Below are 26,912 nucleotides of genomic sequence, written 5' to 3' on the forward strand. Positions count from 1 at the left end.
TGTGTGATCTGATGATATAGCCTAATTGATAATGTCAGATCGCACATCATTACAACAACACTTACCATATTATCGCAGACAATGCTATATCGCACACCCCAGACTCGACTTGAGTGGAAAATGAATCATCCGCCGTTGTGCGCGCACTTGTTTGCACATGAGCAAAGGTGTTTTTTATGAGTCTAACTTGCAAACACCAAACCATTGATTCGTCAAAACCTGCTTTCCTGCAGTCCGTGTTCTTCTGACTTCTGACTAATTTGTAGTAAGTAACGAATATGCTTCAGGGAAATGTATCGGATATATTTATTTAGGAAATGTAGTGGAGTAAAAGTAAAAGTTGGCTGAAATATAAAAACTCAAGTAAAGTACAGATACTCCCAAAAAATACTTAAGTACTGTAACGAAGTATTATTACTTCGTTACAATACACCACTGTTCCTTAGTACAATGACAATATAAAGGCCAGTTACTGTCTTAATAAAATTATGCTTAATATTTTTCTCAGTGCAAATGGGTCTGTATACAGTACATGAAAATATTTAGCTGCCTTTATAATTTACAAAGATGTCCTTCATATTTGTACGTTCTTAGTATCAAAAAGCTTGAAAACCCCTGGTCTAAGAGAGTTTTGCCTTAATGCGTCATTACTACCACCTATTTGTTTGGAGGAGCCGATGCAGCGTGAGTCAGGAGCGATCATTACCTGTGTGATGTCAGGACCACAGCACATTTGCCCATCACTTGCTCAGAGATGATCTTCCAAAGGTGACGTTTGGAACGCGGGTCCATTCCAGAGCTGGGTTCATCCTGAGAGGTTAGAGGAGACATGTACAGTAAGAAACACGTGGGATGTTTCTCTGCGCTTACAGAACAAAAACCTAATGCAAAACCCACACACTCTCCAGGTAAATGCAATCGTGCAATGCACCGAGCCAAAATTTTAAGTCAGAATAACTGTTATGCTATGAGACTTTGGCCAAACAGCACACCAACGCATTTCAGAAGTGTTTGTAACAAGTGTGCAACATTTTACCCATTCAAACCCCTCTGAGCAAACACTCAAGACAACATGCAATACAGTGATTTATAGTGTAGCTGTATGATTTACTAAACAGTAACTAGTCTCAGCTTGGTAGGATAATATGCATGTTTTGCTCACCAGGAGAAGGATCTGAGGGTTTCCGATCAGGGCCAAGGCTGTCGACAGCTTCCGGCGTGTTCCGCAACTGTAGCTCTCACTTGTGTTGTGTCTGTGGTAATTCAGCTCCAACTTTTTCAACAGATAGTTCACAACCTGGAAAGAAAAGGCGGCATGGTAATGAGAAAGCAGATCATTTGATCTTTACATTTTCTAATTACTATTATTATTATTATTATTATTATAAACAAGCACAGCAAGCCAAGCCATTGTAAATTGCTATTTTTATTCAGAAAAATCACAATTGTATTCACCCCCCCCCCAAAGGAAGCTGCCTTATTTTAAAGCACATTCCACACTTATAGTTCAGTCATAATTTCCCTGCAATTTATTTTTGATTAACAAAGCAATAATTGTCCCCAAAAAGGCTTAACAAGTTGTTCTAACACATTAACTGTGTGGTCTTGACATCATAATGAGTCACTTTGAATAATGTTTTGATTAAATGCCTGTTGACATTTGACCCCACACAGAGCACGTCATGGTTTCTGCATTCATTTAACTAATTGGATTCATACATCAAAGGATCCAAGTAGACATTCTATGAATTTAAATAGCTTCTCATAAACCTGCAAGAAACCATAAAGAACTCTCTGTGTAACGGATTATATGCACCTACAGATCATCCTTTTGGGTCGGCATTGTACTGCACACTTCCCTCAGGACATCAAAATTTACCAGCCGTTTCCTCTAAATCCTCTAATCCAAGTTAATGGGCCAAACCGCAAAAGCCATTTCAAAGTTTCAGCAGCTTTTACACAAAGCCTTGGTAGCCAAAAGATGACTGATGATATTCATAGATTGTTAAGTCAATTCCTTCCCTGCCCTTTTTATACAACATCATCATTACAGGGTGCCGGTTTTACTTCATTTTCGACAAAGTTGCACTTTATATTAACTTTACATAAAGATTTAATGTGTTAGTTCAGCCAAACATGGATATTCTGCTATAATTCACTAATCTTTATGTCATTTCAAACCTGTATGACTTTCTTTCTATTAACATAAAGCAAAAGAACAACTTTTGTAGTATGTTCAAGCAGCTCTCTTACAATGAAAGTGGATGGTGACCAGAGACTGTCAAGCTCCAGAAGGGGAAAAAAGCAGCACAAAAGTAGTCAAATATGATGATACTACTATTAATATTCTTAAAGTCTTCTGAAGCCAGTCGATAGCTTTATGTGAGAAACAGAACAAATTATTTCCTAAAAACTCTTGCCCTTGGTCACCATCCACTTTCACTGTATAAACAAAAGCAGTGTGAACATTCTTCAAAGCATTTCCTTGACAGAATGAAAGTCATATGCTGTAGTTTTAAAACATGAGGTTGAGTAAAGAATGAATTTATAAAAATGTAACTAATGTAATCAAATACTGTAGGCGGCAAGCTTCATAGAAAGGATCTTAATTTGGACTTTTATCCACAAAGGGACAGCCTTTACACAATTTCTGTGGATGACTCACCTTTGAGAAGGTTCTAAGACTGTAAAAGATTATATGCATTATTTGAGATTCTTTTTCTGCAGGCTAGCCAAGTACCAGCAGAGACAACCCTGAATTAAGTTAGAGCTTGACAGAGAGGTATGTGCGTGTTTGAGCCATGTGCTAATAAACTCATAAATGTGTGTCACAGTCTCTGTTCATAATGGAGCTTCTTGATCGAAATATTGTACGGATGCAATACAAAGAAAATAGACATAAACCAATGTGATTTATCTTCTAAACAGTTCTCCTGTGTATCTTCAGTGATTTAGCTGTTGAGAACAGCACAGCCGGTTCTGCATTTCAAAAATGGATGTCTTTGACTCTATAATTTGATTTAGAAGCTCATTTATTCCACACATTTACCTATTTATTGAACCTTGGTGTCTTTTCTCATATTGACATTGCTGCTGCTTTATAAAAGCAATCAAGCTATGATTCACTGTTACACATAGCCAAAATTGAACACATTCAAAAAAATGTTTCGTTTAATAAGAAACGCTATTCCAACTTGAAATTAATATTCATAATAAGTTGCTAATATGACATTGCAACTCTTTATGCAAGCAATATTCCCTCAGACCAGTGTTTCAATCTTTAGGAAAACTGATCAAGAGTTCACATCTGCAGCCAAAGGCAAGTTTTACAGAAGTGCCTTTTACCAATAATCCTGAGAGAATGCAAGATTAATTAGCTTCCTCATTAATCAATGTGGAGGAGAGCCAACCATTTCCTGTCAAATGCAATATTCGGACTATAGTAAACTAAGATCTATTCGTATCTTACTGAGAAGTCCAGCAGGGATTTCCGGGCTGGTCGATGAAAAACCGGTGAAGTTAGTTAAGAGTTAAAAAGCCTGGTGGCAACAGCAGCATCTCAAACTAAATATATGCTGGTCCTTTCAAAATGACTTGTTAAACCTCCATTTCCTGACATTTTTACGTGTGTGGAAAGACGTTATCAGGCTAGAGTACCACTTGACGAAAAACAGATGCAAAATCTCTCTTAAAATGTTAAAGGATGTCAGTGGGTTGTGACATGATTTAACAGATAGCTGTCTGTTTCACCTCATCTCTTGCCTCTCATTTCAAATCATCAAACTCTATTAGCAGCATACATTTAATGTAGTTGCACATAATAAGGGATGTCAAAAGTACCAGAATTTCCAAATCGAATTGATGCCAAAATGTAATGATGTCCGTCTCTCTGTATTATCGGCAAAGTACTGACTCAGCAAGTTCTTAGCAAGTGCTTACTAACTGACAGCTGACTGCCTTTAAACTTGTGCATATATGACTTTTACTTTAAATTGAATTTGCTTATATATATACACAGCATACTACTGTTCAAGTTTGGAGTCGGTAAGACATTTTTGAACAAAGTGTCTTATGCTCACCATGGCTGCATTTATTTGATCAAAAATACTGTAAATACAGTGATGCTTTTAAATATTATTGCAATTTAAAATATCTGTTTTCTATTTTAATATATTTTAAAATGTAATTAATTGATCGCAAATGTGAATTTTTAGCAGCCAGTTAGTTCAGCCTTTAGTGTCACATGATCCTTCAGAAGTCATTCTAACATGCTGATTTAGTGCTGAGGAAACATTTATTATTATTATCAATGTTGAAAACAGATGTGCTGATTAATATTTTTGTGGAAATCATGATACATTTTTCAGGATTTGTCGATAAATAGAAAGTTCAAAAGAAAAGCATTTATTTGCTATAGAAATCTTTTGTAACACCATAAATGCACTGATCACGTTTGATCAATTTAACTGTATCCTTGCTGAATAAAAGTGTTCATTTCTTTCAAAATAAGATCTTACTGACCCCAAACTTCTGAGTTCTTGAAACAGGCACTTTGACTAGTATCAAATACTGAAATTTAAGTACATTTTTGACAACCATACACAGAGGTATCATCACAACAGAAAACATGCACTTTTCTAGGTCACTTTGATAAGAAACTGGCCTTGGCCAGAACGAAACAGACATTGATATAGCTGTGACCTTACCCGGTCAGTCTCCCTCTTGGAGATGCCCCTGATGCGGGCATAAAAATAGAGATGTTCTTCTCCAGTCAGGAGGTCATCCAGTGCGTCCACCTGGGGGCAGTAACCAATGTTTATGCCCTCTCTCCTGCAGTCTATGATGTCAACCATTCTCCTGAGGACACAGGCCAGGGAGATTTATGAACATGCAATGAAACCAAACACAAATGTCCAGTAAAAGAGTCTGAGTGCATTAGAAAAAAATGGTGAGCAACAGTAAAAGTAACGATCAAGTTTTTAAAGGTACCCGTCAATGTCACGAATCTTGGCCGAGCCATCAGTTGGGCTAATGTCTCCTGTCAGCATCTTGAAGGTAGTGGTCTTTCCTGCACCATTGACTCCCAGCAATCCAAAGCACTAAGGAAGATATTGACCTTCCATTCATTTACATTGAATGTTTTGCTGTCATCGATTATTCTTAAGAGCTCAATAAATCTTCTATGAAAAACCATTCAGAACGGAAATATAATGAAGCACAGCATACGCCAAGTGCCTTGAACAAGACTTTCTGGGAATATAGCTGCATTTCCCCTCTGTGACCACATCTACATGCACAATTTCAGATAAATAACACATTGTGGTTAAATTATTATTGATTTGGTCATTTCGTTTAATGTTTGAATTTACCGAAAGTACTTTCTTAGTACACATTTTTTGAGTATTATAAATCCTAATATTAATATGGAACACCAACTTTTCACAATCCAGTCAATTCTCATTGCACAAAATCATTATTATTATGTTGACAATTGGAAACACTACCGAGAAAAAGTTTTTTTTTTTAAAGAAGTCTCTTATGCTCACTAAGGTTGTATTTATTTGATCAAAAATACAGTAAAAATACTATTACAACGTTAAAGTCTAAATGTTTAATATTTTGATATATTTTAAAATGTCATTTATTCCTGTGATGGCAATGCAGTTTTCAATAGCCATAACTCCAGTCTTCAGTGTCACATGATCAATTGGTGCCCAGTTATTATACATCATACTTAGTGCTCAGCTATTAATAATGGTACTTATAAAAACAGTTTTTGCTGCTTAATATTTTTGTGGAAATCATGATACATTTTTTTCAGGATTTGTTGATGAATAAAAAGTTCAAAAGAACAGCATTTATTTTAAATCAAAATCTTTTATAACATTATAAATGTCCTTACAGTCACTTTTAAACAATTCAATGCATCCCTGCTGAATAAAAGTATTAAATTATTTTCTTGCTTATCCCAAACTTTTGAAAAGGTAATATATATTATAAACCAATTTATGTTTATTTTAATACTGGAATTTTCTTGTGCATGTAAACGCTCTCATAATAAATATTAATATGAAAATAGCACAGACCTCGCCAGCTGGGATGCCCACAGACAGCCTCTTCACCGCCTGTACCCTCTTGTTCAGGTTTTGATACACCTTAGTCAGATGGTTAACCTGCAGAATATCGGCATTCGCATCGCCACAGTCCACACGCAGACGTTCAGCCACCACATCTTCATCTTCATTGGGGCTATAGCTCTGAACAACGTTCTTCTTCCAGCAGACTAACCATCTACGAAGAAATACACAAATGCATAACAAATGTAAAAATTGTATACTGCACTACAAAGTAAAATTTCAAAAAGTAGTTCTGTGCCAGCCAGTTTGAATCCATATTGCCAGAGCCTCAGGTATACCTGACTTTGCGAAGGAGCGTCTTGTTAAGTAGCAGGCGAAGCGTGAAGCAGATGAAACCCTGCAGGAACATGGAGATGTACATCCAAAAGGCCATCTCTGTATCCTTGAATACCGCAGACAGAAGATACATCCAAGGGAAGGTGGAGAAGCTGAAAAGAAACCATGAAATCAATGTGGTAAGTGGCAAGCTTCAAAGAAACATCTAAAGAGAAGAATTACAACATGGAGGAAGACAAAAGAGCCATAGTAAGACTTCTGCTTTGAGTTTAGCAAAGAAAGAGAGAATATATTCCACAGTTGAGCTAAGAGGCCAGAAGATAAATGAGTTCATCTATTTCCTCTTCGTGAAGCATTCTCTCTCCTCTTCAGCTCCACAGAATGATCTGCTTTTTTATTCATTACTCTTGGTGATTGGGGTGGCGGGGTCAAGGAAGAGGATGTGTTTAAACCGAGGGGGTACCGTGTGGGTGTGTGTATATGTGTACAAAAATTGTATACTGCACTACAAAGTAAAATTTCAAAAAGTAGTTCTGTGCCAGCCAGTTTGAATCCATATTGCCAGAGCCTCAGGTATACCTGACTTTGCGAAGGAGCGTCTTGTTAAGTAGCAGGCGAAGCGTGAAGCAGATGAAACCCTGCAGGAACATGGAGATGTACATCCAGCCCAGAACATCCATGCTGAAGGGGTTCTTGTAGGCGTCCACTCCGAAAGCGCTCAGGATCTGCACCTGCATGTCAACCCGTGCCAACTCCATCAACCCATTGCCAAAGCTGAACTGAGGGAAGACTAGGAATATGTTGCTCATGGTATGGTACACATTCTGGATGCTCTGAAATAGACAGTGAAAGCAAGTTAGAGAAGGAAGAACGATGTGCAAAGCTACTCAGGTCTATTTAAATCATCTTATTTCCCTGGTGAAAATGTATTATATTATATTATATTATATTATATTATATTATAAAGGTTTGGGATCAGTAAGATTTTTTAAAATTTTATTTATTTATTATTCAGCAAGGATGCATTAAATTGATCAAATTGACAGTCAAATCAGTTGCTAAATATTTATATTTAAAAATAAATGCTGTTCTTGTGAACTTTATATTCATCAAAGTGAATGATGAAAAAATTTATGTTTTCAACATAGATAATAAGACATTTTTCTTCCAGTGAAAATCAGCATGATTTCTGAAGGATCATGTGACACTAACTTTTTTGTAATATACACTAACTGACACCAACTTTATATATACAGTATATATATATATATATACAGTATATATATATATACGGGGTCAAGGAAGAGGATGTGTTTAAACCGAGGGGGTACCGTGTGTGTGTGTGTATATGTGCACGTTCCCTGGCCTTTGTGCGTGTATTGTTAGTGCTGGAAAGTCCACACCGCTCAGCTAAACAAAAGCAATTAAGCAGGTTGAAGGGAAAGTGGTGGGATCGCTGTGATGTGTGGTTATTTATGGGCCGAGTGCCGGTGAGCTCACAGGCAGATGAATGTGGGCCAGACTGCTGACTTCACACAATGAAGGGCCTCCCAAGCAGCCTGGAGCTCTGAAGCCTAAAGACTGACTGTGAGTGGCCTCACTGCTCTCCACAATGCAATTAACTGGGTGACGGAGTGGGTGAAATCGCTTCTTTAGAGCCCAGGCCTTGCAGGAAAGCTTCGAGCAGCTCTCCTCTTTCTAGCAGAGAGCCCGGTGTTTACCTGAAAGACGACACATTAACTAAAACTTCCTCTTTTGCCAATGCTGCGACATGTAGCATTTGCTGAATAATACATTCATGAAGCTCTAGTGCCTTGAGGACCTGTCAGCTCGAAGACGTTCTAATGAGACGTCTGTCTTGTGACAGGAAAATCTCTGGTGGTAAAGGGACTCTAATGTATGCTGACCCAAATAGCACCAGCAGAAGTGTGACCGCGCCGAGGTTCTGCCTGTCAGTGAATGCTGGGAGCTGGAACGCTGCTATCATCGCCACCGAGAGGACCACGGGAACTATGTAAAGAGCCTGCAATGACATAGAAAAGACCTCGTAAATACAAACAGTCTTATGCAATATGCATATTAAACACTTTTGTTCATTTACATTTATGCATTTGGCAGATGCTTTTATCCAAAGCAACTTGCATTGCATTCAAGGTATTAGTTCTTACCTTCCCTGGTAATCAAAACCATGGCGTTGATGTGCTATACTGTTTTGGATATTACTAATATTCAATTAATTATATAATGGTTATTGTTATTCCAATTGAACCTGTATTTCATGTAGTGTAGGTTGTAATTTCTTGTTCATGGTTTTTGGATTTTTTACAGATCAATGCAACTGATCTCAAAGGCTGAAATCTATCAACTAATACTGAAGTACCATATCAAAGAAGAAGTTGATGATCCAGTAGAAAGGTTCGCTGATGCCAGAGATCTGCTGAAGTCTCTTGGAGCCTGTGTGATGTTCCTGAACCTCATAGATGACAAAGCTGGCCGTCATGATGGAGTAGCCAGTGAGAACACAGAGAGCAACCAGGATGCTGACCAAACCGCCCACCCTTGAGGAGACAAAAAGAAAGATCTCAATCTTAAAGACATGGACTTGAAGACATGTGAGTTGAGAGCATCTGACCTTGTGTATCCACTTGTATATACTAGAAAAATAAATAAATAAATTATACATTGGTGAATTTTGTATAGTTTGTATATTTTATATATACATACATTTGTTGAAAGAAGTCTTTTATGCTCACAAAGGTTGCATGTATTTGACCAAAAATACAATGAAAACAGCAATATTGTGAATTATTATCATTATTATTATTACTATTAACTCTTCTCTGTTTTAATATATATATATTTTTTTTTTTTGAGCTTCTGTTAACCTCAGACCAATGTTGAAAACCTTTGTGTTGTGTAATATTTTTGTGAAAACTATAACACATTTTAATACAGGATTAATTGATGAATAGAAAGTTCAAAAGAACAATTTATTGGAAATAATCTTTTCTGTCACTTTTTATCAATTTAAGGTGTCTATACTCAATAAAAGTATTAATTTCTTTCAAAAAAAAAAAATCTTACTGACCCTAAACATTTAAACAGTAGTCTTACTAGTTTACATTTATTATATGCACCAAAAAATTGTTCACATTAAGACCTGAAATGTGTAATAATAAAGTAACTAGGTACATATCTGTACCTTTATACCCACACCAGCAGAGCAGAAGATATTCTGCGGCAGTGGTCAAGTGCAGTGAGAGACAATTTAAATGCACGTCATGCTGTCTTAACCTTACAATACAAACTGCACTTCATATGTCCTACAGTCTCTCACATGAGCTTAACACTGTTCTTCAGTCAAGCTCGATGCATTTACAACGGCATCAGACACAGTGAGGAGAAAAGATGAAAGCTGTAAGAATTAAGATCTCTCTATCTGTTAGAATTGTGTAAGACAGAGTCAGAGACGATCAAGAGTTCAGTCTCAGCAGGACACTTCTCCTTCTACCAGACACCAGCTGAGCTTTTGCCTTTAATGCTACACTTAAGCGGGTCTGCGATCAGCGCCGAGAATGGCTGCAGGACCGGATGGCTGCTTGCCTGTGCTGGGTTACCTCCACCCCCCTCTCCCCCTACCCTGTTGCAAGTCGTGTGTCTCACGCTGTATTGATGTGCCTATGTTGCTGAGGTGTTTTTTTTCCTGTTCCCACACTGTGCTCCCCATAGGAGCATAGTCTGGGGTCTGTTTTTTTTATCTCCTCCCCTCCCTCATGTTATGCTGTATTTCTTCCTAAATTCCCTGTCCTCCTGTCCTGTCTACCCCCTTGTCATATTGTATGTATGGACAGGTGGATGGCTAATTTCGCTGGTACTGACCAGTGACAATAAAGGGCTACTACTACCCCCTCTGCATCCCATCTCTGCTCTCAACAACTGTGCCTCCAAAAAAAATACTGAGAATGGAGGACAAATAAGAACGAACTGATCTCAGGGAAAGACAGAAGACCTATACCACAGAGAGTTGAGCCTGAACGAAAAAGAGAAGATCACTTTATATTCAGATAAGAAGGGCTCAGTTGGTGGATCAATGAAGTCAAAGGATAAGAAACTAACTAGATCGTACTGGTTGTCTTCAGCTTCAGACTTTTCTAGACCAGTGTTTCTCAACTGGTGGGTCGTGAGACCATTCTGAGTGGGTCGTGGAGTGTACAGCCAAAGAAACGACATCAACAACAAAAAACATAATTCTTAATGTTTTTCTGATGCAAGACTTTTTTTAAAAGACGTGCATGAAAGCTGCTGACACTTCTGTCAGATGCAGTTTAAGTAAAGAGTGCCTGAGAAAAACGCGCTTGAGATCAATTTGGTCCTTCCTTCCTATAACAACAAATGTATAATTCAAAAATATGGCTACCATCAAACAATCAGATTTCATCAGCTATGAGACAAGGTTAGCAATCACTCATTAAAATATGTAACTGAAACATAATCTTTTAAGATTTTGAAGTAGATTCAATAGAGTGCTGCAGGGATGACGTAATTTTGAAGAAAGGTTCCCTTGAAAAAAAGCCAATTGGCTTCCAAAGGCTTTTGGATTAGTGCAGAAAATAAGCTCTGTGACCAACAAAAGTTTATGATTCTTACACGTTTGGTTCATTAGTATCATCTTCACAAATGAACACAACTTCTATAAATTTTGAAGCCTAAACACAATTGGTAGAAGTAAATGGTTACATGTCTTCATTGTCGCCAGCACTAAGTTTCCAACAAATCTTTATTCAAAATCTACAAGTTGGGAGGAGGTTTGAGAGTTTGCGAGAGCATGAGTAAAAATACAACAAGCCAGTAAAAGTGGACTATAGCGAGTAGATGAGTTCCTGTTCTGCATAAGGACGATTAATGTCCCCAACAATCTCTGTAGTCTCATCTAGCCACTTGTTAGCAACTGCATTTTTGAAGACACATATAAGCTTAAAAAATCATGAGTGGGGTTTTACTGATGTATACATGTTGTAGAATAAAATGTGAAAATATTTTGAGCTTGGGTTAACCTCAGACCTTATTTCAGCCATTTAACACTGGAAGTTTCAAAATGCGAACTCGATTCTGGGTTTCAGGACTCATTCCTGCAGCACTCTATTTGTACTTGAAACAGCTGCCTGAGGCGGTTACCAACATGGCCACCAAGTGCTTGACTTGCCTTAAAGGGTCTTTGCTTTTGATATAAGTCTGCTCTTTTCAGCTACTCACAGAGGCTTTCTTGAGTAGCCAACCTATTCTTTTTCCTTTTCTTGCCTTCTCTGCATGTTGTCTCCCCTCTCAAGAAATGCCTTTCTCAGGCCTAAGTAGCAGGCGTCAAGCCAGACTCATCCCAGCTGCGAGAATGAAACAATTGCGCTCATTTTACAGAGCGTGTCTTTCAAATTTAGGCACGGTTGAAATTGCCCACAGTGTTCAAAATACAAGCATGTTTGGGTGGCGACACTGAATCAATTAACCTCCGAACCACCTTCAGAGTAAACACACATTATATTGGGTTAGTAATCAATAAGCCAAGCTCAGGAAGAAAATCAAAGAGGAGTAAATACAGGAGTCAAATTACATTAGTTCATGTGCTCCACTAGAATGAAAATGTCAGAGCAATGTTTACATATCTTATCTAAAGCCCATCATTTGGCTGATTGCATTCTTTTCCCCACCACTGGGTCTGTGATTTTGTACCGGCCGTATTAATACACTCAGTCTGTATTTGGTCCCACAGAGTACTTTATCTGTTTTAGCTATCGTGCGAGCATGCATGGTTATGTGTGTGTGCGCTTACATGACATCCTCGTCTTGCACTTGGCCAGGATAAGGGTGGCTGGATATAGAGATGGCTGTAAAGAGAGATTTTAGCACATGAGAAAATATACACTTGCCCGGCAAACACATGACCGGCGATCTGCTCCTCCCATGAACCTTTTCTGAATTTATGCTCTGTTTTGCCCTGAATGACTTCACCGGCTACATTTGAATGAATGCATCCCCCCTTTCCATTATTGACTGGTGGGATTGCATTAATCTTGCCTGGAGGCGGACAGTGAATCTCAGCCACTGGGCCTGTCTGGCAGTGTTGAAATAAGACCAGCTCTATTCCTTCATTTCAGTTCTCAGCACCTCTAATTAGCATTCAGCCCGCTCTGCCTCATGGTGCGAGACAGAAAAGACACACTGCCCTCTGTCTAAGGGTAGTGGAATTACATTCACATTCAGTCTCAGAAGCAAGGATTATATTTTAGAGTATTGCAAAAAAGCATATTTTAGATAAACTCAGTAATTATTGATACGTGAAGACAAGAAGAACCTAGCTGTGTTCTTTGCAGTCAGTTAGAAGGTCTCCTCCTGTCTAAGTGGGCGGCTCTTGCTCAGAATAAGCTGCTAAGTGGATTAGACCTTACACAGCAAGTCAAAACTTTAGATATGCAAGTCTAAGTGCACATTAACTCAAGCTAACCTAACACATTTCATCTGTTACGCAACGTGAAAAATATTAGATATACCCTATTATTCAAAAGTTTGGGGTTGGTAAGATTTTTTAAATGTTTTTGAAAGCAGTCTTTTATGCCCACCGAGGCTGCATTTATTTGATCAAGAATAAAGTAAAAACAGTAATATTTTAAAATATTATTACAAATTAAAATATATTTTAAAATGTAATTTATTCCTGTAAAGTGAAAGCTGAATTTTTAGAAGCCATTACTCCAGTCTTCAGTCACATGATCCTTCAGAAATAATTCCAAGATGCTGATTTGGTGCTCAAAAACACTTCTCCTTACTATCAGTGCTGAAAACAGATGTGGTGCATAATATATTTGTGGAAACCCCAATACATTTTTTCATATTTTTATTTCCTGGATTCTTTGATGACTAGAAAGTTCAAAAGAACAGCATTTATTTGAAACATATTCTTTTTTTACATTATAAATATTAAATATATTTAATACTTTATATCAATATCAATTTAATGGATCTTTTTTTATATATATTATTTATTTCAAAAAATTACATTACTGACTCCAAACTTTTGAATGGCAGTGTACGTGAAGTTTTATAGGTTCTAGAATCTACAAAATATAGATTTATAAAATCTACAAAACTACACAGTTTTAGAGGAGAGATTTAACAAACCATATTGTTGTCGTTTCTCAAGTGGCAGATTGGATCTCAGAATAAAGTTGTTAAGGCTGTTGAGGTAGGCAGGCATGGTGTGGTGACCTTCTGGATTATACCAAACCTGTGAGAACACAAATATTAATACAATGCACAAATATTTCTTAGTAATCACCTTGTAAATGCTCTGTTCCAAAATATATGAAAACTAACAACTTAGTATTCTAAAAGGCTTAAAAATACACAGCTTGGTAATAATATTTGGTAAACTAGTGCATTTGTACTTAGACTCAACAATTTTTTGGTACTGAATGAACTCTTTCTCCTGCTTCATTTGCCATCTTTAATGGGGGGTTTTTTCCACATTGCATTTTTCACAAAGAATGCATGCAATATTGCCTTAAAAGTTTGCCAAAAAAAGCATCTTAGAGGGCAACATAATTATACTGCCTACATTTTGGAACAGCTTTCACATCAGGAGGGTGATTTTGATGCACTAAAATGCTGCCTACATGGCAGCTTACTTGGTTTTGGAACATAGCCTGTTAGTGTCTACATAAACTGCTACGTTGGGACAATGAGCCACTTTGCCATTGGGGCAATGTAATATCATTCATCCAAATTACCTTACTAAGGGTTCTGTTCGCTGGCACATCTAACATGTCCATCTTAAGATCAATGGGAAGAGGTTTTCCCAAGTCCCAGCCTCCATATCTGAAACAAAGCACAAAACAACTTACGGTAGGGCTCATAATTCCTGGCTGGTGTAACATTTTGTTCACTTGTTGTACACATTTACTGGAACCTTTTTTTTAATTTATTTTTTTGATGGCATTTATACATTTGTGTAGGTTTTAAACTTCATGGTTTATAGGATTAAAAAATTTTTTTTTTAATAATTGGATTGCGCATGCAAATTTATGTTCTTTCCTACATTCTGTACACATTAATTCTCAATTTATTTAACAATAAATTTAGTGTTTTCAGACACTAAAGACATTTTCCTTGATATACTGTTAATTAATGGTTTTATGCCTTTGTTGAATTTCCACTCAATTTATTACAAGAGCTGTGATTTGCCTTTTTTATTAATATTTTCACCACCACACAGAGGCAGGGCTGTGTATTATATTACATTTTTTTGGAAGAGCAATGTATGAATAATAAATGCTAGCCTTACTATTTTAGGTGTAATAAAGTATTTTCATGCCAGCAGCACACCCCAGTGCTGTGTGCCATTTGACTAGGATGGAAAATGTCAGCTGGTCGGAAATGCCACGGTAAAGACGGGATAAACCGAAGTGCTTCCTCTTTAATTATTAATCAGCCTACCAGCGGTTCATAAATTCCTTAATATTCCACCTCGCCATATTTTGAACTTGTGACATAAAGGAAATATCTTATGAAATTTGTTTAATGCTGTGAAGTGCTATGTGTGATAAACCTGTTTCTGATGAAGTCATTGGCAGTGGCCAGCAGGTAGTCCTCTATGTTGATGCCTGTCAGGTTGTAAACAATCTGGGATGATGGATTTCTTTTGTGAGGTGGTTCGTGATCGGATGCAGGACATGACTGAAAGGGAGAGAAAAGTGAGTGATATTCTGAACAGAAACCATGATAGAGAATTGGGAAAAACTCTAAATCTAACAATTTGATCCCTGCCAAGGGTAGAATTGGCCACGCCCCACAGGAAGCTGAATTGCAATGACAGGAAGAAGAACAGGCACAACATCAACACAAATTTGGTGACAAAACATTATTTATTACATCATTAACTTGACTAATTAGGCCTATTTACCTATTTATAATATGTAATTCTTTTTCCTCAGTTGACATATTTTCCTAAATTAAGTTAAATTCTCTGAAATAGGTTAAACTAAACTGAATACCTTAAAAAAAACACTGATTAATTTCATGAAGAACTACAACATATCCATGAAAGCGTTTTTTAAGTCATAACTCAAATTACATATGTTTAATAGGTGGCCTTTCAAACATAAATTATTAATAAAATATATTGTTTAAGTAAATAACATATGTTTTGTTCATGATACTGTTTATGTGTACTTTATACTGAAAAATCATAATTTTTACATTACATTATTTTCATTATATGATTTATATACCATATGATTTATAATTATTAAACATTCCATGTTTCTACTAGCTCAAATTAGAATTTTCATTCTGCACTGTGTTCGTTGCCTCGTTGTTGCCTCAAAGTCAGGAATTGAATTTAAAAGGCATTCTGAAATCAATTCTGAAGGGCGCGCAACCCTGCTGTGATGAACAATCTCCTTCACGCTATCAAAACACTAATGATCTTTATCAATATTTAAATGCTGAGAGATGCTCATCGTTGAGGATATGTGATAATGTTGTTATGATGGTTATGCTCTGTTTGACCCACCTGCACTTGGTTGCTACACTTGCAGGTGGTAAATGTAGCAGAGCTGTTGCCTCTGGAGATCCAGGTCTCACTTCCTGCAGTAGGTCTCTCTTTGCAAACCCTGTAAAAAAATAAATGTTAAATACAATATTCTACGTGCAGGAACAGTGTGATGATTATTTGGAAGGTATCAGTGAAAAATCGATCCTATAAACAGGAAATGCATGAGAAATGCAAATGATGCCTGAGTGAATCTCACAAAAATATGTGCAGAGAGGTTCTTCTGTGAGATTTACGCCCATATACAGGAGCATTATTATAAGCTCTTACAGTGGAATTACAAAAGGCAGAGCTTTCAGATGTGTGGGTGAAAGAGAGAAATAGAAAAACAGTGAACAAGAAAGCAAGGGAGTGTTTGTGAGCGAGTTACAGAGTAATGAGGAAAAAAAGTAAGATGAGCCGAGATGGGAAAATAGCATGATAAAAAACAGTGATAGAAAACTAAAAGTGGCACATTAGTGTGATGAAATGGACCAGGAGCACAAGAAGACCCACTGATACAAGCAGACAGTGTATCAGAGTCCCAGGGCTCAGCAAAAGAGACGGCGACCAGAGCTTAGGAGCAAACCTGCGAAGATCAGAGGGGCTGAAATCATAGCCGGCAAAAATGAAAGCCATTTGCAGTGCCTAGGAGGGCTGATGCTGTGATATGTAATCACTCATGGCTTAGAGCGGCCTGCAGTCTGATTACTGAGCTCAGAGTGCTGGGTCACTAAGACATATGGATGATTACTTACGAATTTGTGGGGTCTCTCATGCAGAAGTGGTCAATGCCTGGATAGGACATCATGGAATCTAAAAGACTGTTGGCGGTGGGATTCTGATTGCTGTGGAGAGAACATGCAATGGCAATGATTAAGACTGGGTGAAATTACACTGTATTTGATATTACTTTGATGGTGACAAAAAATAAACAACATTAGAAATATTGCAATGGTTCTATGTGCTTTTCTTTGGCCATTAGTTGCATCAGCAAAATGTGGCAATTAGCTAGGTTTGTGCCAGTGACCCGTAATAATAAGAGGTATTTTAAAAGCATCTCTGTAATAAACCTCATTGACAGCAAGGAATTCAAAATATTGCAGATAATCAGTTATTTTGAATCTGTTTTTTGTATCATTCAATGAACAATTAGTTAGCATCATCACTCAAAAATGTTCATGCAAGTCATGGTGAGGCATTTTATATGCTTTGAAAAGCTGTAGTAAAATATTAAGTATATGGAGGTAAATACTGCTGTTTATTGTGTATTTTGCATAAATAAAAATGATCACATGTAATTATTTCCTTGTGTTCATTTAGTAATAAAAAAACTCTAAAGAAAAATTGCCTGATAATCTGCCGGATGCGACAGTTTACTGTATTTTACTTCTTGCATTTATAAAAATCAACCTTTTAGGCAAAATTAAATTAAATTTAATTAAATTTAATTAAATTTAATTAAATATAAAATAAAATAATTGTTGGTATATTTTCAATAATGACCAGATGACAATGCATTAAGTGGTAACAACATTATCAACCTTCTTTTAAGTAGATCATCAAAATATGAAACAAACAAGGTCATGGGTTTGATTTCCAGAGAATGTATGGAGTGATGAAATGTATACTGTGAATGCAATGTAAGTCACTTTGGATAAAAGTGTCTGCAAAATGCAAAGATGTAAATGAATAGATTGTTAAAACAAATTAAAATGTCTGTATTTCAGCAGTACCCATATTTCCTAATTTTTTTGAATCACAGGCAAGTTACAGAAAAAAGTGAGTCTAACCTGAAGAAGCTATACTGTTCATCAACGTGGTACAGAGCAGGAGAGAGCACAATCTTAGGAAAGTGCTGAAGATCACTCTTGATGGAGCCCAGGCCCATGGCAGCAATTACAAAGAGTACAGGCAACAACACCTGGGAGAACAGCCCCTTCCAGTCCCTCCTGGAGTGGTGCACACGTTTCAGCAACATGGCCATCACCCGCTGTGCAGTCAAAGCAAACCCACGCATGGCTGAGGTCCCAGTGAGGCCTATAAGAGAGAAGAAGAGAGTGTGCCACATGAGACAGAGGAAATCATAATATCTCTTCAATCCAGCCAAATTCTAAAGATGAGCTTTCAAAGTTCAAAGCTTTCAAGGGGTAATTGGGGAAGTACAGGTCATAGAACTAATATTCCACAAACTGCTGCAAGAATCTAAACTAGTCCTAACAGCCCACTTACTGGCTTTCTCTCCAAGGTACGTGCTGTTGAGATCGTCAGGAATGCTGTCTCTTGAGGCAAACATGTCATTCGCTATCACAGACTCTGATACAGACCAGGTTTCCCTTTCTTTAGGCTCCAAGTCGTCTCGAGTCAACTGCAGGAACACCTGAGAAAACACAGCATCTTTATGAGTGCACCTGGACAGGGTTGTATCATGTTTTCCTATGGTTTTGTTAGGATAACATTATTGCAGTGGTTCTTAACATCCCTCCCCGCCCCGCTTTTTTTACTTCATATGTTAACCATATTTTACTTGACATGTTCTAAAATCCCCAATCCTTCATAAATAATATGCACTTTGATTGAAATGTAAGTATTTGTACATTGTTTAAAAATATATATATTGTTTAAATAAAATTATATTTTTTGTGTAAATAAAGTTTTCAACTTCAAAATCTCATGTTATATTCAATGTGTTACTTGCCAATTATTACAAATTTACTAGGAATTTCCAAATGAAGATTGTAAACCCTACAGCATTTTTTTCTCAGTGTAAAATGTATAAATACTGGTGGCAATTTGTGATTTGGGAATACTGAAGCATGCAAATTCATCTTTAAAGGCAAAGGTCAAAAAAAAAATTTTTTTTCATAATTTAAAGCCTTTTTACACCAAGGACAATAACTGTAGCAATAGCGATAATCTTTATAGTAATTGTTCTTGGTGTGAACAGGCAGACACACAAGTTGGACAAAAATTCTGAGAGAATATTAAAAAAAAATGACTGACTGAAACCCTGCATTAGATTACTGAAATAAGTAGCCTACACAAATAGCATTTCAATAATAAAATATCTCCCAGCCCTACTTAGAATCTGATTTTGGAGTGAATCAAACTGTGGGGCTTGCACAAAATGAGCCAAGAATCCCAGGGAACCTAGTATGGTTCAGCTTCCTTTGGCAGTCTTGGGCTGCACTGCCTGAGGCTTTAAAGGTCGCTGGGCAGGCAGTCTGAAGACCAGCGGAACTGGCCGAGTCCATAATCCAGTCCTGCAGCTGGGTCTTCATCTGATAATTACCTCTTCCAGGGTGGTGTCGGAAATGCCATAGCAGCCCAGCTGAAGCTTGTCCAGATTCTGATCCAGACCGGTGAGCAGAGAGTGGTACACAGCTGCATTTTGGGGGGTGTACGGTGGGAGGGCGTAGACCAAATCGCCCACATCTCCCTCCTTCTGCCGAGCGTCAGGCAGGTAGGATTGAATGAAAGCCCTGATTTCTTCAATGTTAAACTTTTCGTTTGAATCAGGAGTCTGAACCTGAACCAAAAACAAAGAAATGCATGTTGATAATAAGACAAATTATAAAATATAAATTCTGGAACACCACAATGACACATATTACCACAGTAATATCAAGGTATATGAATACAATAATCATTATATGCCATTGAATATATACAATAATGACCAAAAATTTAGGGTAGGTAAGTTTTTTTTTTTTTTAAAGAAATTAATACTGTTAATCAGCAAAAGATGGTTTAAAATGATCAAAAGTGACAGTCAAGACATTTATAATGCTATAAAAGACTTCTATTTCAAATAAATGCTGCTCTTTTGAAAGCTATATTCATCAAATAATACTGAAAAAAAGTGGATCAAAGTTGGTATCAGAAATATAGATAAAATATAGAAATATAAATAAAGCACCACAGCCGTTTTCAACATCGATAATTATAAGAAATTTTTCTTGAGCAGCAAATCAGCTTTAGAATGATTTCTGAAGGATCATGTGACTGGAGACTGAAGTGATGGCTGCTGAAAATTCAGCTTTCCTATCACAGTAATAAATTACATTTAAAAATGTGTTTAAATGGAAAAAAAGTATTTGAATGGAAAAATATATATATTTCATAGTATTACATTTTACTCTATTTTTTACTCTATCTTACCAACCCCAAATGTTTGAATGCTTGTGTATATCAGTGTATCTTGATATTAATCTTATACCATTGTACTGTACTCCAGTACTACCATGGCAGTTTTTATGAGGGTTGAACTCAAGTAAGAACTCAGTTGGAGTAACTGACACACTGACACACATGTACCTTCTTTGTGAGGGTGAGGTTGTAGCCCTTAGCCAGCTTGTCTTTGAGGTAGAAGGGCGAACCACAGCATTTGAGGCCTCCGCGCTCCAGGAAGGCGATGCGGTCACTGAGAACTTCAGCCTCATCCAGGTGATGGGTGGAAAGAATGATGGTATGCTCTGGACAGTTAAACAAAACCAAATACAGAGGCATGTCAAATCAAAGATCCACTGATACAGGCAGACAGAGCTGATGCACAACGATAACACAGGAGAATCTGACATGACCCTCTTTTACGGTCTTAAATCCTTGATCGAGATAAATTCGCTAACTGTCTCCACGGAAGATAATTAAACATCAGAGGGAGCATGACGGATAACAATCAGTCGTTACTACATCTGCGTCTGGATTTTTCCCTGTCTGGATTTGACTGCACGCACCTTGAGGAAATCCATTCAAGCCTAATTAAATTCTCAACCAAGTGTCGGATACCCGATAAGAACAAAGTCCTTTGGGGAGTTTGCTACAGGTACAAGCCAGGGAATTATTTTCAGCCTGGTCTGAATTGCAAGGGGATTTCACCTTGCTTGTGTTGAAGGACAATGTCCCAGATGCTGCGTCGGGAACAGGGATCCACCCCGGTGGTCGGCTCATCTAGCACCACCAGCCGTGAGCCTCCAATGAAGGCAATGGAGATGGATAGCTTCCTCTTCATACCTCCTGACAGGGTGCCGACACGCTTGTGGCGGTGGGCGTGCATGTCTGTTTCCATTAGGATTCTAAGACAGGAAAAAGAGGGACCATCTTAATGCAAATTTCTCATTTAGCTGATGCTCTTCCAGTATCTACAGTGATCTGAGCCAATACACCTTGCTCAAGGGCACAGTGTGTTCATGGATCATCCATTGTGGGGTTTGAACCAACAAACTTCTACCAAGCCATTCAATAACCTCTAAGCCAGATCATTACCCTCATGTCGTTCCAAACCTATATAAGTTTCTTTCTTATGTTGAACACAAAAGAAGATATTCTGAAGAATTTTGAAGAACCAAACAGTTGTTAGTCACCATTGACTTCCATAGTAGGAAAAGAAATACTATGGAAGTCAATGGGGACCATCATCTGTTTGATTACCATCATTCTTCAACATAAGAAAGAAACTCATACAAGTTTGGAACGGCATGAGGGTGAGTAAATGATGACAACATTTTCATTTTTGGGTGAACTATCCCTTTAAAGAGCGTCAATGTAGTTTGACTTAGCAGCTGAACTACTTTAAATTATGAGTAGGTTCTATTATGGGAAGCTTCAGTTTTAAAGTAAAGTAGTTTTAAGTAGTTTAAAGTAGCTTCCCCAACACCATTAAGGGCACATTGGAAACCTACATGTAATATGAGTTAAGATAACATATAGCTTCTGTAAAAAGTTAATTTCTCTAAGGGAGTGTTACAGAACGACATAAAAACATACTATAAGACGAGTACTGAAACTTACCTTCGCACTTGTTCGTTCACTTCCTGTTTGGTCCAGTGGGGAGCTTTGATCTGAGCGTATAGCAGCAGGTGTTCCTTTGTGGTAAGGTGGTCAAACAGGACATCATACTGCATGCACACGCCCATCTCCTTACGCACATCATCTATAGACGTCTGCATATCCATCCCATACACCTCAATGGTGCCACTGGTGGGTGCAAACAACCCTGTCAGAAGTGACCTGAAACAAGAAAATACATTTTTTCAAATAAAAAAAAAAATCGTTTTTATGCTTATTAAAACCAATAGCGTTTTTATTTTTTTTTTTGAAGATGCAATATGCTGTTATGCTCTTACATAGTGGTGGTTTTTCCAGCTCCATTGTGACCCAGCAGAGAGGTGACATGTCCCTCATAGAAAGAAAGGTTCAGATTGTCTACAGCATGCCGGTTGCCGTAGGTCTTTGTCAGGCCATAAAGTGAGACTCCAACAGGCAATCCTGAGAGGTCTTCTTCTCCATTACCCGCCAAGCTACTTTTACCTACAGGGACATAGATAAAGAGAAGCAAAGATGTTAAAATATCACACAGAAATTGAAAGGATTAAAATTTATCCTACAATTACAATCTGTGTCACCTTCAAAGAAGGTAGAGTGTGCAAGTATATTTGAGCAAATAGATCTGAAGCAAATCTCTCAGATGCTCAAAAGTTTGATCAGTAATATCAAAAAGTTGAAAGAAAATAATACTTTTATTCATAAAGGGACATTACATTGATCAAAAGAGACAGTAACGACATTTAAAGTTACAAAAATATTTTTCAAACAAATCCTGTTCTTTTGAACCTTCTATTCAAGGAGAATCCTAAAATGAAAAGGTATCACAGTTTCCACAAAAAATATGATTATATTATATTATATTATATTACATTGTATTTTATTGTATTGTATTGTTTTGTATTGTATTGTATTGTATTGTATTGTATTGTATTGTATTGTATTGTATTGTATTGTATTATAACCTGTTTTAACATTGATAGTAAGAAGAAATGTTTCTTGATTAACAAATCAGCAAATTTGAAAAATTCAGATGTCATCACATGAATATATTACATTTTAAAATATATTAAAATAGAAAACAAGTATTTCAAATTGTAATGTTTCACAATATTACTGTTTTTACTGTATTTTTACAGTATTTGTTTTCTACTGTAATGTAATAGTTAGCTACAATATAAAATGTCTTCCTCTGTTTCTACTTCAGTCTGTAATTGTTGCACCAATTCGTTACTCTAACTTGATTGGTATTAAAAAAGTGATATGAGAAACATGAAAATAGCACCAATACTGTATGTTTTCGAACATACAGATATGCACTCAGGCAAAAGTACTTTACTGCTCAATGCTGCTACAGGCCAATCAGAATCAAGTATTTCAAAGTACTGTGTAATAATGCACCTTTGCTCTTGTCAGTGTTGTTTTGTTCGTGCATCATGTTAGTAAAGAGCAGCCCTCTGCCTATTTTCTTTGGCATTCTGCTACAGCAGCTGAACATATCTGTCCAGAAGGACCGAGTCACTGGGAAGTACCACGGAACACCAATGCCATACTTTCCTGATTATGAGAAAAACAGATTTATCAATAAGATTATACCTCCGCTACTAAAAATGAATATTGGTTATTTTTACCTAACCACACAAACAAAATTTGATGAGTTTCTCAACTGAGTAACTCATACACATACCTGGGAAGACCATGCGGATGTAAATCCCAATGATAAAATATACTACTGAGTCAATGAGGAGCAGCCAGCAGAGCCAACCGAAGGAGGAAGTGTCACCAGCCAGAGGAGAGATATACATGTTGCTCCACTGGATGCCTGAGGTGTAAGTACACAATGCATTCAGTCAATGTAATTATCCCAAAAAAACACTAATTAAAGACAGTCTGAGGGGTTTGTGTCGGCATACCTTCTTCCTGTTTTTCATAGCGGGAAATATACTGGCTGGCGTAACTGAAGCATGTCGGAGAAAAGAGACTCTGTGGACCAAAAACAAACACTGTGAGATTTATACTACAGCTGTCAATCGATTAAAACATTTAAAAGACTAGTTCACCCAAAATCGAATTCTGTCATCATTTACTCACCATCATGTCACTTACATTACTTTCTTACAAAAGGTGAGTTGTTATAAGTAAGTCAAACTGGTTTGGAATGACATGGTGAATAAATAATTGATATTTTTTGGTGTGAACTCTTCCTTTATTCATGAATAAACTGACGTTAAAACCATAATGCATTTAAGAATTTATTTTTAACAAAACAATGTGTACTTAATGTTTTTTTTGGATAAAACTACAGTCAAATATATATCCATATGGCTATAACAATACTGACTTGAGGTAAATTCCTGCAACAGCCTCATTTGCACAAAAACAGATCAAAACAAAGAAAATGCCAACATGGATATGCAAGTCTGCAATAATTCAACAAAACAACTTTATAACCCCACTCGTCATGGACATATTACATGTAAAGATGTTTTTGCCGCTGCCACGGCCTGCACATTAGTCCTCTGCTGGTGTTCGCATTAACATTTCTACGAATGATGCAGATTCACATTTATGGGTGATATTTCACTTGTGGAGCTGCTATGATAATTAAATTTCACCATACAAAGAATGCAAATGACTTTTGTTAAATGTCCCGCCTGGCTTTGGTTTATAAATAAATTATCCGTAAAGAATTTCTTCCTGCATTTACTGAGAAAGCATGCTGTTCTTGGGACTTTTGTGCGTGTGTGAGAATATTTGGTTCCTGCAGTAATAGACATACTAAATAATGTCTAAATAAAAAATATAAAATGCAAACAGGTCCCCACCATGACAGAACAGTGTTTTAGAAATCACAAAGAATAGAATAAAAGTTATAACGTCGAACTGAATGTCATTTTTTGGCAATGATGTTAAATTGCAAACTGATTTAAATGCAGTACAGACCAGAGCACTCTTCACACTGAAAGAAAGATTGTCCTCCAAGTGGATCAGCACGATGAAGGGGAAGAAACAGATGACATAGATAAGGCTGCCGCTCAGCCCGGCGATGTTGGTCTTATCGAAGAAGGAGCTGACCAGGAAGCTGATTGCAAGGACACTGAAGCCATAGTCGCAAAGGTAGAGGAAGAGCACGAAGCCATTGCTGTGAGGAAGGATGCCGCCAGCTTTCAAAATGATGGTGAGGATGATGACGGTCGTCAGCAGGAACACAGCACTTTCAATTAACCAGGCAAAGAAGTGGCTGACGGGATTGACCCCCATCATTTTCATGTACTGTGGGAAGAATGAAAAGACTTTAGAAAGCTAATTAAAGTTGGTGGGAAAAGACTAAAGAAAAAATATGCTTTGGTTCCATACCTCATGAAGTCGCAGTTCTCTCTCGTGGACGAGTTTTTTCACAAAGTGGGCGACAAACAGCACCCAGGAAATCATGAGAGCCATTGGGAAGGCAAAAGCGATGCTGTTGAGATACCTGGGGGGTAGAAAGATTTGAGATTAGTAGGTGGAGGGCACATTTGTTATGCATATCACTCTATATAACTTCAAATGTTGAAGAGGAAGCGATGAACTGACTAACTTATGTCAAGTACTTGTTTGATTAACGTTGTAAATTAAAAGTCTAAATTGATGACCCACAGTATTGATCTTCTGCAACTACTGTAATTCAGACGTTAATTTGGTTTGCAATCCATTTTCTTTGGAAAAAGCTTGTCAATATATTGCATCCATCTTCTCATTCTAGCATCTATTAGTGTTATTTTAGTATTATGAATATAGTGCTATAGGATTTATTATTTAGATTTTTTATTATATTTTCTCTTTTTATTTTAATTGTTAATTTAATTTAATTTGATTTTGCCATTTTCATTTTTGTGTTAGTTGTGTTATTTATTATTTCTATTTAGCTTTAATTTATATCTATTATAGTTTTAGTATTAGTAATTTTATACTTTAACGTGCAAAGGCAAGATTTCTCATTTTTAGATATTATTTATTTTAACTTAAGTTTTCACCTCATATTTATATTTTATTTCAGCTGTATTTAAAAGACCAAAAATTAGTTAAAATAATTTTCTCTTTAAAAAAAAAAAATAACAACACTGGCTTCTATCTAAAGCCTCAATCTAAAACATCTAATGCCACCTTTACATTGCAAAAAAATAAAAATAAAATATGCAAAGTAATTATGATGTAATTTATGTTGATTCTCATACACAGCCAACGGAAAATTCAGTGCCATGATCCAGCACTTCATCTACATGGAACCAAAGCCAAACCTAAGCTTACAAAATTGCTTTGCTGCCTTGCAAGCAGTGCTGTTTTATTAAACAAATGCAAATCTAGTATTTTTATGAAATACTAGACATCCATCCTACTAGAGTTATTTCTAGTGAACAAAACGGAGTAGATGTTCAGTGTTGGTGTGAACTGTTGATTATTTGTTCAGATGCCACCTCTTGCATGACCATCTCAGTCTTCATATGAGACGCTCAGTGTGTATGTAGGGTTTGTGCTTGTGAGACACTCACTCATCCTTGTAGTAGCAGGGATAAGGGAATGCCTGCATCTGGACCGCGGGCCCATCTATGGCTTTACCCGTCTGCATTTCAATGATGGCTCTCTCGATGCTCTCCTGCAGGTACACGAAGCCTCGGTTGTACCGCTGGGTCTTCGTTGATGACATGAAGGCATCTTTCACCCAGAAGGGATTCCGTACGCGGTCTGTGCGCATGACATTCTCGATGTTCATTCGGATGGTGTAGTCGATGTTCGGGGGCAGGCTGCTGGAGGTCTCCTCAGGAAGTTTGAAAATAATGCCTGTGAAGATGAGCAGAGCTCATGTGTATAAAAGGGAAGTGATCTGTTGTCATAGTAACCTCAAAGGCCTGCTGCTCCTCGATAACAGTGGAAATCTATATCCCAATGGAATTGAATCGAATTGCATTGAATTACAGGCTTTACAGCCCGATGGCTCTTCAGTGCCTGTGGTGTCCTCAACCGAGAGAATCACCAAACGCATGAGTGGAATAGTCAGTTGAAGAGGTATCTCCTGATGAGAAAGTAAGTGTGTGTGTGTGTGTGTGTGTGTGTGTGTG

The 26,912-nt window shown here is 37.2% G+C and overlaps 1 protein-coding gene across 1 annotated transcript in view; it reads right to left on the reverse strand.

The window, feature by feature from the left end:
- Nucleotides 1-26,912, reverse strand: part of LOC107741931 (uncharacterized) — a 69,096-nt gene that overhangs the window by 2,843 nt on the left and 39,341 nt on the right. The window contains exons 41-67 of the mRNA XM_016554750.1: nt 26,346-26,634; nt 25,174-25,288; nt 24,760-25,089; nt 23,730-23,799; nt 23,504-23,638; nt 23,218-23,373; nt 22,119-22,302; nt 21,784-22,002; nt 20,872-21,068; nt 20,311-20,468; nt 19,286-19,522; nt 18,226-18,373; nt 17,787-18,033; nt 16,752-16,841; nt 15,976-16,075; nt 15,010-15,137; nt 14,192-14,279; nt 13,584-13,689; nt 12,238-12,292; nt 8,794-8,971; nt 8,244-8,436; nt 6,993-7,299; nt 6,087-6,291; nt 4,990-5,099; nt 4,707-4,857; nt 1,163-1,297; nt 707-810 (exon numbers count right to left, since the gene is read on the reverse strand). Of these exons, the coding sequence (XP_016410236.1) occupies nt 707-810; nt 1,163-1,297; nt 4,707-4,857; nt 4,990-5,099; nt 6,087-6,291; nt 6,993-7,299; nt 8,244-8,436; nt 8,794-8,971; nt 12,238-12,292; nt 13,584-13,689; nt 14,192-14,279; nt 15,010-15,137; nt 15,976-16,075; nt 16,752-16,841; nt 17,787-18,033; nt 18,226-18,373; nt 19,286-19,522; nt 20,311-20,468; nt 20,872-21,068; nt 21,784-22,002; nt 22,119-22,302; nt 23,218-23,373; nt 23,504-23,638; nt 23,730-23,799; nt 24,760-25,089; nt 25,174-25,288; nt 26,346-26,634 (4,435 nt within the window). The remainder of the gene's footprint in view (nt 1-706; nt 811-1,162; nt 1,298-4,706; nt 4,858-4,989; nt 5,100-6,086; nt 6,292-6,992; nt 7,300-8,243; nt 8,437-8,793; nt 8,972-12,237; nt 12,293-13,583; nt 13,690-14,191; nt 14,280-15,009; nt 15,138-15,975; nt 16,076-16,751; nt 16,842-17,786; nt 18,034-18,225; nt 18,374-19,285; nt 19,523-20,310; nt 20,469-20,871; nt 21,069-21,783; nt 22,003-22,118; nt 22,303-23,217; nt 23,374-23,503; nt 23,639-23,729; nt 23,800-24,759; nt 25,090-25,173; nt 25,289-26,345; nt 26,635-26,912) is intronic.

This window comes from Sinocyclocheilus rhinocerous, unplaced genomic scaffold (genome assembly GCF_001515625.1).
Source record: "Sinocyclocheilus rhinocerous isolate Xijiao unplaced genomic scaffold, SAMN03320098_v1.1 scaffold226, whole genome shotgun sequence".
Lineage (NCBI taxonomy): Eukaryota > Metazoa > Chordata > Actinopteri > Cypriniformes > Cyprinidae > Sinocyclocheilus > Sinocyclocheilus rhinocerous.